Source organism: Dermacentor albipictus, chromosome 1 (assembly GCF_038994185.2).
Source record: "Dermacentor albipictus isolate Rhodes 1998 colony chromosome 1, USDA_Dalb.pri_finalv2, whole genome shotgun sequence".
In the NCBI taxonomy this organism is placed as follows: Eukaryota; Metazoa; Arthropoda; class Arachnida; order Ixodida; family Ixodidae; genus Dermacentor; species Dermacentor albipictus.
In genome coordinates this window covers 503,285,688-503,297,704 of record NC_091821.1, presented here as the reverse complement: position 1 = coordinate 503,297,704, position 12,017 = coordinate 503,285,688, and the positions used below count along the sequence as shown (strand labels likewise).

Here is a 12,017-nt window from a genome sequence, read left to right as displayed (position 1 = left end):
AAGATCGTCAAGAAAAGGCGCCGAGATCGGTTCCCACCGAAGCTTATGCCAAGCGTATCCGCCGAGTCCATCTGCACGCTCTCGGCGCGTTTAGGCTCAGGAATCAAGAAGTCTAACAAGGATAAATCACCATAATTCAGCTTTCGCATCAGTGTCCTTAAATAAACACAAGTAGCATGAGCGCACAAACAGTACAAGTAGCGATGAGCGCCGATGTGACGCGTCATGAACACAGGTATATATGTGCTGTCGCCGAAGGATCACAGTCCTAGCCTGCGCTTCTCTGACGAAGATATATGAATAGACAGACGTGTCGACTGAAAGGCATCACTGAACTAAGAAAACGTTGCATATCCTTCGCATGAAGAACAACAAACGGCTATCCAAATCGGTAGTAACAGCCCTGTTTGATCCGCACCGATGGCACCGGCTGTTGGAATCTCAGCGCGGCCACCAGCTGTTGGAACCTCAGTGCTGACGCCCGTTATTGCAACTGGGTCGCAAGCCCCAAGGGTAGCGTTGGCCTGGCGGCCTGGGGCACACTGGAAGCATCCGAAGGTCCCAGCAAAGCATGAGGCGACTGCTAACAGAACAACTTGTTTATTCTAGCATCGCAAAGAGCGGGCGGTCAGGTCGACCGAAGTAGAGAGACGGGAGAGCACGTTACTCAACAGTAGAAATCGGAGCCTCTCTCCTGGCGTCCGGGGGCAGCTGCTCTTATACTCTCGGAGTTGAGAGCAAGAGGGAAGGTCATGGGACGACACCACGTGACAGCGGCGACGGACGGACTGATAGACACGTTGGGACAAGGAGGTGACGCATCAGCCGGGCCGGCGCCGGACAGACCTCCTCGCTTCACACTGGGGGAGCTCCTCTCCCCGGCTGCCGCGCTTTGACAAGCGTGGGCACACACACACACACGCACACACAAAGACACGTGGCACTGAACATGCCGGGACGCGCTCGGCGGGGCGCGCTCGCGGCCGCTCCGAACGGGCCAAAATGTCCGCCGCTTGGAACGAAGCTCCGGCGTACGTTGCATCCGCGCTGGCTTTACCGCGCGTCGTAGGCGAAACGTAACAGACCGCCCCGCCGGGGGAAGGAGATCCCGATGGTCAGGGGACTGCATCCGCTGTCCGGAGGGATGTCGCTCGATGATGCTCATAACCGAAGTCGGTCGTCCCTCGGCGTTTCTTGAGCGCAGCGCACTGAGAAGGCCTCGTTCTCACGTTCAGGTTCACACAGGGCACTGCAAAGTGACTTCGGGAGAGTTCTCATTTTTCTCTCGTTCCCAGCAAGCGTTAGAACTACGCCGAAACTCAGCCGCTCAGTCAGCAAGCACGGCACAATCCTCACTAAGCCATGCCAGGCTCTTTCCCCTTTTATACTACTGCCTAGTTCCTTACAGTAGTCTAGCAGCACTCAGAACGCGTCCACAAATCGGAAAATTGCACTACAAAGCACATTATCACTTTGAAACACTACACAAAAGCAATATGTTAAAAAATCCTGCCTCAGGAAGAAAAACATCAATAACAAACAATTTTGAGGCTGATTCCCACATTAGGGGCTTCGATTAAGCCATCGGCGTTACCGTTGAGACTCCCCTTTTTGTAACGCACCTCAAAAGAATACTGTTGCATAGCGAGGCTCCAGTGCAGGAGGCGGCCATTTGTGGAAGAGATAGTCTGCAGCCATTGGAGAGGGCATGTGATCCGTCTCGAAGCATGCGAAGCGGAGACCGAAGCGAGCGACCGTACACCAGCTCAGCTGGCGAAAACCCCGTAGCCGCATGCGGCGCGGTCCGTACTGCAAACATCGCCCCGGGCAGACACAGCTCCCAGTAAGTTTGATGTTCAAAACACAATGCTCTCAACACGCGCTTCATGACGGAGTGGAGCTTCTCAACGGAATTCGACTGGGGGTGGTGCACTGAGCTGTGTAGCAGCTTTACCCCGCACCTTTCGAGAAAGGCCGTCGTCAAAGCGCTAGCGCTTTGACGACGGCCTTTCAGGGCACAGTGTTTACTAGCTAGTAAACACTGTGCCCTGATCTGATTGGATTTCCGCAGGAAAACCAACTCGCGCAAATATGGACAGTAGTGCATTGACTATCTCAACTGAGCTGAGTTCTTTAAGCGGCACTGCTTCAGGGAACTTTGTCGCTGGGCAGATCACAGTCAAAATGTGTCTGTACCCCGTGGCTGTTACCGGCAGAGGTCCCACTGTATCAATAACGAGCCGTCTAAAAGGCTCCGTAATGATAGGTACCAACTTCAACGGCGCCCTCGATTTGTCCCCTGGTTTGCCCACCCGCTGACAGGTGTCGCATGTCTTCACAAAGTGGTCTGCGTCCCGAAAACACCCTGGCCAATAGTACTCTTGCAAGAGACGGTCCTTAGTTTTCTTAACTCCTAGGTGTCCGGACCACGAACCCCCATGCGACAAGCGCAACAGATCCTGACGATAGCACTGAGGCACGATCAGCTGATCGAACTCCACTCCCCTGTGGTCTACATACTTCCGGTACAGGATCGACTCCACCTCTTTCCACAAAGCGAGCATTTTTCTTGGCGATACCTTCCTTGACAATGCAGCGTATGTTTTCTAGGCTGCCATCCTTCTTTTGCTCGGCTATCAAAGCCGACCGGCTGACTTTTAGCAACCTATTAAGTCCGTCTGACGTAGGCGCGATGAGCAAATCTGCAGATAGCTCTTCTAACTTTCCCGCATCGGGAATTTCCTCTCCAGTATCTGGTGCCTTTAACGCTACAGGCCCAATTTTATTCAGTTCGGGCGTGCTCTGAATATCACCTTGCTGCGCCTCTGACCCTTTCTCATCGTTCGACAACGTCGGCCCCGCAACTACCGCCTTTGCAGCGAGCTCCCGAACCTTCGATCTGGTTAAGGCCTGAACGCTAGCCTCACCAAACAAAAGCCCCTTCTCGCGCAGGAGGTGATCGGACCTGTTCGAAAATAGGTACGGGTACTGGGGGGGCAGCATAGATGACACTGCCGCCTCCGTCTCAAGTGCTCCGAAAGGACCTTCAATAAGCACTTTTGCTACGGGCAGACACACGCCATGAGCTTCCACGGCTTGCTTGATCCATGCGCACTCGCCCGTGAACATATCGGGTTCTACGTAAGAAGGGTGAACTACATCCATCGTAGCTGCGGAATCGCGAAGCACTCGGCACTCCTTCCCGTTCACGAGGAGGTCTCGCATGTAAGGCTCGAGAAGCTTCATGTTCTCGTCAGTGCTGCATAATGACAAAAACACTACTTTTGCTTTTGTTTCCGGACACTGCGCCGAAAAGTGACCCGGCTTCTGGCACGTATAACACACGCGCGCTTGCCTCGTCTCGAACCGCTTTCTGCGTTCGGCTTCGGCTGCCGCCGTCTCCTTACGTTCGGTCGGACTGCTTTCACTCGCATCCGCAGTACGTGTGTCCCCCTTTGCTCTCATGGGCGTGAACTTCGGCCTCTCGAACTTAGAGCCAAATTCACCCTTTTGACCGTCCTTAGCTCCGCGAGCCCGACGCGTCACAAACTCTTCGGCTAGCTCAGCGGCTCTAGCCACCGTACTAACGTCTGGCCTATCCAAGACCCAGTACCGCACGTTCTCAGGTAACCGACTATAAAACTGTTCCAGCCCGAAACACTGCAGAACTTTCTCGTGGTCACCAAACGCTTTCTCTTCTTTTAGCCACTCCTGCATGTTTGACATAAGCCTGTAGGCAAACTCTGTATGCGACTCACTTTTGCCTTTCTCATTTTCTCGAAACTTCCGACGGAACGCCTCCGCTGACAGCCTGTACTTTTTTAGCAGACTCGATTTCACTTTGTGGAAATCCTCTGCCTCCTCTCTCTCCAAGCGAGCGACTACGTCGGCCGCCTCGCCGGGTAACAAAGTGAGCAAGCGCTGTGGCCACGTTTCCCGAGAGAACCCCTGCTTCTCGCACGTTCGCTCAAAGTTAACCAGGAACAAACCAATGTCCTCTCCAAGCTTAAACGGCCGCATCAGGTCAGTCATTTTAAACAATACTCGTTCTCCTGCACCGTGTGCCTGACTTCCATTACGAGCGCGTTCCATCTCCACCTCGAGACGCTTCATTTCCAAAGCGTGTTGACGGTCACGCTCTTCTTTTTCTTTCTCGTTTCGTTCTTTTCGTTCAAGCTCATCTTTTTGCTCTTTAAGTTCGCGCTCCTGTCTTTTTGCAGTCTCCCTCTCCTCAATGGTCTCAAGGCATTCCGACAGCTCGTCATCCTCAGCTCCTAACTCAAGAATAACCCTTAGCAGTTCTGGTTTTCTGAGTTGTCTGAGACATCCAGACCCAACTCTCTTGCAAGCTCCAACAATTTCGGTTTGCGCAACGACTTCAAATGCATGGCTGCTCTGAATGCTGCTTTCTCTACTGCCTACTATTGTCTTGCCGCAACTAACCCAGCAGCAACGACAACCACAATTACCAGCTCTGTTTCTGACACTAACAAAAGCCTGGCAAAACTCAGAAGAAGAAAGTCCCGCACTCACCCAACCTCGCAGCCAAGATTTCAGCGCAGTCGTTCCGCTGCAGGCAACCAGTCATCACACAGGGCTCGTTGCACTGCTCCCGGATGGTCGTTGTGCTGCTCAGCATACAGTCAACCGCATTTCTTCGCTGCTGGCCTCCGTTGTCGCGATCTCACCGCTGGCAACCAGATGTTTGATCCGCACCGATGGCACCGGCTGTTGGAATCTCAGCGCGGCCACCAGCTGTTGGAACCTCAGTGCTGACGCCCGTTATTGCAACTGGGTCGCAAGCCCCAAGGGTAGCGTTGGCCTGGCGGCCTGGGGCACACTGGAAGCATCCGAAGGTCCCAGCAAAGCATGAGGCGACTGCTAACAGAACAACTTGTTTATTCTAGCATCGCAAAGAGCGGGCGGTCAGGTCGACCGAAGTAGAGAGACGGGAGAGCACGTTACTCAACAGTAGAAATCGGAGCCTCTCTCCTGGCGTCCGGGGGCAGCTGCTCTTATACTCTCGGAGTTGAGAGCAAGAGGGAAGGTCATGGGACGACACCACGTGACAGCGGCGACGGACGGACTGATAGACACGTTGGGACAAGGAGGTGACGCATCAGCCGGGCCGGCGCCGGACAGACCTCCTCGCTTCACACTGGGGGAGCTCCTCTCCCCGGCTGCCGCGCTTTGACAAGCGTGGGCACACACACACACACGCACACACAAAGACACGTGGCACTGAACATGCCGGGACGCGCTCGGCGGGGCGCGCTCGCGGCCGCTCCGAACGGGCCAAAATGTCCGCCGCTTGGAACGAAGCTCCGGCGTACGTTGCATCCGCGCTGGCTTTACCACGCGTCGTAGGCGAAACGTAACAGCCCATACAGCGTCCCGGGTCGGTGGTTTATTTAGGACTTTTTTCGAAGTTAAAATGCAAATCGCAAGTGAAAATCGGTGTTGTGGCACTTCCGAGCAAGCTACTGAATATGGACAGCAAAATTTTCTTTGTGGTACAGGCGTGAGCTTTAGTTGCTGGGCGATAGCGCATCTACTATGACTGAGCGAGGCTTCTCTCTGTGAAACTAAAACTGCTTCTTGGTCCTTGGCGTAGAAAATTATGGGCGGATTTCCAGCTTCTGGCGTGGCGTAGAGAAGAAGAAGAAGCTTGTTCGAACGGCCACGTTTGCGATGAGCTCCGCTGGAAACAGCGCATCGGCCCTCGGCCGAGGATCACACCCACCGTCAACTACTGATTCCGGTAATTATAAAATCGTTCTCCCTCGTCTGCCGACCGGCAACACCGTTCTCAATTCAGTTTTCCTGCATGCTGACCTGGCAGGGCGGCCGTATCGGGCCCCGGACTTTCGCGATGCTCTCCTTTCAGTGCTAAATGCAACTGATATCCTCGGCGCTGGACAATACCAGATGAGCCATTTGTGGTTAGTCACATGTGTTAGCAGCATCGCGAAACAGAAACTTGTCGACAAAGGCGAGTTGCTGGTGAAAGGCCTCAAGTGCCTGGTCATAGACCCGGAATGCAAAAATATCAAGATGAAGCTTCTTTGGCTTCCCCCACACCTCGAACAGAGGCGGATTGTTGAAGCGCTAGAGCCATATGGCACAGTGCAGTCCATCACGAGAGAGATGTGGCGGTGTGACGGCATGGAGGGCTGGCAAATGACCAACCGAGACGTGGCGTTCACATTGAAAGATGGGGTTTCTGCCAGCAATCTGCCACATCTATTGAGCATATATGGCCACCAGTGCCTTATCTTGATTCCTGGCCGACCACCACTTTGCCTCCGGTGCAACAGAGTTGGGCATATCCGGCGACACTGTAGAACACCGCGCTGCAGTAACTGTCACCGCTATGGTCACCCTGCAGATGCATGCATCGGAACCTACGCTGACAAACTTCGTGGAAATAGACCAGCCGAGGATGATGCCATCACCGATCATCTAATGGACGTGAGCGAAGTTGTGGACGCAACTGGCGAAACACTCCCTGACACTCATCGACCAGAACAGGTTAAGCCGTCATCGGCTGACATTAGCCTTAGCCAGAAGCCTGCGAGCGAGGATGAGACTAAGGCACCTGACGATGAACCAACTGTGTCTTGGGCAGACTCTCCACCAGTTCAAGATCGCCCACCGTCAGTGGAATGTGGATCGATGTGCGAGGCCGCCAAGAAGCGTCCAGCGCCATCCGACAATCCATCGCCCTCGGCAAAGGAGGCTCGTGTTCCCAAGGTGTCAAAGTTGACAAAACCACTCCGGGGAACACCTACACCTGCTGATGTCCCTTGTGTTAACGTGCACCAAAAAGTCCCTAGTGCATCACCTCATCAAGAAAGGAGTGGTGCACCTCTGGAGCAGCGTTTAGACGCTGCGCCTACATAGGTAATCATGGCGGGCGCTCTTCCCTTCCATTTTGGCACTTTAAATGTCCGTGGCTTACGAAGTAAGCGACGGCAAGTACAGCTTCTTCATTTATTACGCAATAGAAAATTAGATATTGCTGCTATCCAAGAAACAAAGATTGAATCCGACGAAAACACAGAAATAGCTCTATCTCCATTCATATCTGACTATAATGTTTGTGTCAGCCATGCAGTAGGCGTTTCCGCAGGCTGTATGTTATTTGTTAGCAAACATTTACAATGTGATTTGCTACATTTGTTTACAGATAGGGAAGGGCGCCTAATCTGCTGCGATATTGATATCAGTGGCACGAGCTTTAGATTTGTGTGTGTTTATGCCCCGAACAAGTTACGTGAGCGCGAGTGTTTCTTCTTATCTCTAGAACATCATTTCTGTACTGATCGTGCATTGGTCTTGTTTGGTGACTTTAATTGTGTATGTAATGCGCAAGATCGTACGTCACTGAAGCTGAGACATGACCCAAGTAGTGATGCGTTGCAACGCCTGATATGTGATTATCAGCTTGTGGACATTGGGGAAAATGAAAAGGCGGGATGTCGATATACGCACTTCCAGGGTACCTCGCATGCAAGGCTTGACAGAATTTACGTTTCAGTTAGCGCGCTACCTCTTATTCATGGTTACACTGTGCATCCTATATTCTTTAGTGACCATTGCCTAGTCTCAGCATCTTTTGGCAGCCGTCGGTACCAAAGTCGGCGTATGTGCTGGGAGCTGTGGAAGTTTAATAACCAGTTACTTTCGCGTGAGTGTTTCTTAAATCGCATCACTGACCTTATAGCTCATGTGTCTTGCCGCAAGGACTTGCCACTCTTTGCTTTGTGGGAATTATTCAAACAGGAAGCTAAAATGATAGCTATCGAAGAATCATCAATATTAGCGTTTGAAAAAAAGAATAATTACAAAGCATTGTATAGACTTTTGAGTGAATTGCATGAGCTTGAATGCATACATCCGGGTCAATATATAGATGATATTCATAAGGTCAAGGCACAGTTACAAACTTTGAACGCAGAAAAATACAGAGGTGCACTAGTGCGGGCGCGAGAGCAGCGTTTCCTGGAAGAACAGCCTTGCAGTAGGGCCCTTGGTGATGAGCGCCGACACGCGCTGTCTAAACAAATATTAGAGATAGAGTATGGTGGAGTCATTGTTAACGAGCCTACTCTAATAACTAAAGCATTTTTTGAACATTATCAAAAACTATTCCGAGACCATATGCCATTGGATACAGATGCTGCCAAAAAAATTGTATCGTTGCTGCCCCAGTTAAATCAGGATGAGTGCGATTATACAAACGAAACCATTGATATCAATGAGGTAACTTCATGCATCGATTCGTTAGCGAAGGGCAAGACGCCCGGCCCCGATGGCCTTACTGCCGAATTTTATCAGTGTTTTCGTTCCCTCTTAACACCATTATTACTTCAGGTGTACCGTGAGGCCTTGGAAGTAGGGTACCTAACCGCCACAATGTACGAAGGACACACCGTCCTTATAGCCAAAAGCGATGATGAGTCTAAATTGCAAAAAGTTGACGGATATCGGCCTATCTCCTTATGCAACGTTGATTATAAAATTTTTGCTAAGGTATTAGCTAACCGTTTGCAAGTTGTAATAAGATCTGTGGTCGGTGATCATCAGACATGTGGCATCAGGGGCCGGTCCATCCAGACGAACATTCATGTTGCGAGATCGGTGCTAGAGTGTGTAGCTGAGGGGATTGGACAGGTGGCAATGGTACAGCTAGATCTGGCTAAGGCGTTCGACAGGGTAAATCACTCATTCCTGTTTACTTTACTAGAGCATATAAATATCGGATCTCTGCTCCTTAGAGGTGTCCGGATATGTTATGCTAATGGCTCAACGCGGCTTATAGTGAATGGCTCTCTCTCCGATCCGATTAGGCTTCTATCATCAGTACGACAAGGATGCCCCTTGTCACCGCTTCTGTTCTGCTTGTATTTAGAGCCACTTTGTATGGGCATTCTTAAAGAACAAAATTTCCAAGGGTTTAAATTACTGACTAATGAGGTTCGGGTTCTTGCGTATGCAGACGACGTGGCCTTTTTCTGTACCGATAAAAAGAGTGTAAACACTGCTCTTGCAATTACAGAAGAATTTTGTGCTGCTTCTGGTGCAAGCGTTAACTTTGAAAAAAGTTCAGGTTTTTGGTTTGGGTTATGGGCCACAATGCCATCACATTACGCAGGAATCCAATGGAAAGAAGATCTGCGTTATTTAGGTGTGCCTCTCTCGCAGTATAGAAATAGCAACCCTCATTGGTCGGGAGAAGTTGGCAAAACTCAACGTAAAGTGAATTCATGGCGGGGGCGGAATTTGTCAGTGTTCTTTCGTGCTGAAGTATGTAATGTTTTCTTAGCTTCCCGTCTTATGTATGTGCTCCAAGTACTGCACTGCTCAAGACTTCGCCTTCAGGCACTGCATCGCGTATTTGCAACATTCATTTGGAGTTCGAGCTGTGAATGGATGCGGCGCGACAATCTGTTTCTCCCCCTTGAACGTGGTGGTCTAGGATTAGTACACCTCTTCGTCAGGCAAATTGTTTCTCGCCTGTTTTTCTTTCGAGACAGTGACCATCCGTTCTTGCGTGAAATGTTGCAACTGCGTTTAGTTCATTATGTTCCTAACATAGTAGTGTCATCAAATGTCAAAGATGTCCCACAGGCTCCTTGGGGCTTTCTCAAGGAGGTTGTTGACACATTTCTTTTCTTGAAAGTTAGATACAGCCTGGAGTACGTGTTCACAGCGAGTCGAAAAGCAATTTCTGCGGCACTGGTTGACTCTATTTTCCCAGATCCTTTGTATCGTGCACCTTATTTAAACCGACCTTATCAGGATGTACTTAAACGCGTCCGAAAAATGTGTGTGCCTCCTGGAGTAAAAACATTTTTCTTTAAATTACATTCGGAAACACTCCCTGTTAAAACTTGGTTGAATTCGAGGGGTTGCTTTGTGCCGTGGTCAACAAACTGTCGGCTCTGTCCACGTGCCGAAACCATAGATCACTGTTTTATAGACTGTAGGGACGCTGTATTTTTTTGGGATATTCTCCAAAGGACGCTTAAAAAGGACATTGACATGACTCCATACTCAATTAGGTTTCTACCGTTTAAGGTTACAGGTGGTCCTCCCTATGACATGTTCATTGTGCTTGGTTTATATAGCCTGTGGAGAAGCAGACTCTGTGATCGCCATGCCGAAAGCCCGCGAACTACAAAATCCTTCTTTCGCGAAAGTGCTGCGTATGTAAGAAGTGTGTACGCTGTGCAGGAACCTCCGCCAGACTGGATGCACTTGTTGGATGCATGTGTGTGTTTGCCTGAGTTTTAGGTGTGTAGTTGTGTCCACTCAGTAATACACCTTCAGTTTTCTTTTCCATGTAATAAAGAAAAAAAAAATTCTGGCGTGGCGTACTGGTAAAGTACAGGGCTTAGGATTTGCAGGTCCGGCGTTCGAATCCTGGTCGGAGCTTTTTTTTTTTATTGCGCCAAAATGCTCTCTGTTTCTTTCTGTTCTCAAAAATATATATATATATACGGCGTCCAGGCACCACGTATTTAACGCGCTAGAGCTGTTTTTCGCACCCGTACCCAGTGCCTCCCAGTACGCCGCGCCTGCCCAGCACCCCAGCATCCAGCGCGCGGCAATGGGCCCATAATCCGGCGCTGCACTGGACATTGGGTTTTGCAATAGGCATACTTGCTTATGTGCCAAAGCTCTCAACGTGTAGGCAGTCTTAAATATTACTGGTGAATAAATGACCAACCATTAGTGTTTCGACTCTGCATGGTACCCCATTAAATTTGCTGTAGAAACGTACCCACCTACTAGCAGGCACTGGATATCAGCCACACCTTCAAGTGCCACTTCATTATGTGCCTTTTCACTGCAGGGATTCGAAAAGTAACCTTCTGTGGGAGTGTAGTGAAAGTTTTTCTCTCACAGGATTGACATAGCTACAATATGGGTTATAATGCAAAACACAGTAAAGGCCCTTACCGTATGGTAAATAACGGCATTAATTCCTATTGCATCCTGCTTCACATAAGCAGTAGTAGATGAAATATCTTTACTTAGTTATGTAACCTCTTTCATGTTCAGAAACAGCAACCAAAGCAGTGGATTATCCTGAAAATGTGAGCTGGTTTTTTATGACAGTTCTGTGAAAGCAGTGTGGTGCATGGGTTTGAATGGGATCGAATAAAAAGCTTTTCCGCTTTCAGAGCGATTCGTGCAGACGGGAGCAGAGCACCCGGTCATTATATCATTCCGATGGCACTGCGCGGACACTGCGATGAACCAACTGTGAGATGCGCTGCGCACGTTGTGTTGTTGCTCCGCAGCTAGCGCGCACGCGAACAGCGAACCAACGTTACTAGATTACTTTCAGTTGTCAAACTCCGCCGCGGCACCTGGCCCCTTTCTGTCGCGCCCGCGGGGTGGCGCGCGCGACACTGTCGGCCCGAAGGCGGGTGGTGCGAACAACGCTTGTGCGGGTGGACAGAGACGCCGATGCGTGTAGAAGCGTGCCACGTTTTGCTCGTGTTTCTTATTTGTGTGCCAGGAAAATGCTGCACGCCTTGTGAGCAAACATACCTGCAATGGAACAATGAAACGGCAATGAAACAAGAAAAAACACGAGAACGAGACAAAGTGATAGCTAGGGAGGGCGCAGCTCTCTTCCTATCACTTTGTCTGTTCTCGCTCCTGTTTTTTTTTGTGTTATTAAATGTCGGCGAGCATTCTACGTCAACATAGTTTATCAGACCACCGCCTTTGAACTTCGTGCGCATTTCCTAAGTGATATAAAATTGTTACACTAATCATGTCAGGTCATCAAAGATTTTTTGGAACTGCTGAACTTGACAGAACAGAATGCAATTCAAAAGAACCTGAAGGTTTTTGCACCACAACAAACGACAAAGTCACTGCGAGTAACTCTGATGTAGACTTTAGACATTGTCGATGATCTGCCGCGTCCAGGTGTGCTCTATGTTTCGACAGCCAAGTTACATCAAGATCCACTGGAGGTAAGACACACTGTTCAC

The 12,017-nt window shown here is 50.0% G+C and overlaps 1 protein-coding gene across 1 annotated transcript; it reads left to right on the top strand.

Annotated features, from left to right (window-relative positions):
- Window positions 1-5,672: 5,672 nt before the first annotated feature.
- Window positions 5,673-10,459, top strand: LOC135909332 (uncharacterized). The gene is made up of 2 exons (XM_070532581.1): window positions 5,673-5,761; window positions 5,843-10,459. Exons 1-2 carry the CDS (start codon window positions 5,692-5,694, stop codon window positions 6,901-6,903), a joined length of 1,131 nt encoding a protein of 376 aa, XP_070388682.1. The 5' UTR covers window positions 5,673-5,691; the 3' UTR covers window positions 6,904-10,459.
- The last annotated feature ends 1,558 nt before the right edge of the window (window positions 10,460-12,017 follow it).

What these genes read in the sequence shown, in the direction of transcription:
- LOC135909332 (XM_070532581.1), top strand. Translation starts at nt 5,692, where the DNA reads ATGAGCTCCGCTGGAAACAGCGCATCGGCCCTCGGCCGAGGATCACAC. An exon ending in ACCGTCAACTACTGATTCCG is followed by an intron (nt 5,762 to 5,842) that starts GTAATTATAAAA and finishes CTGACCTGGCAG; the next exon opens with GGCGGCCGTATCGGGCCCCG.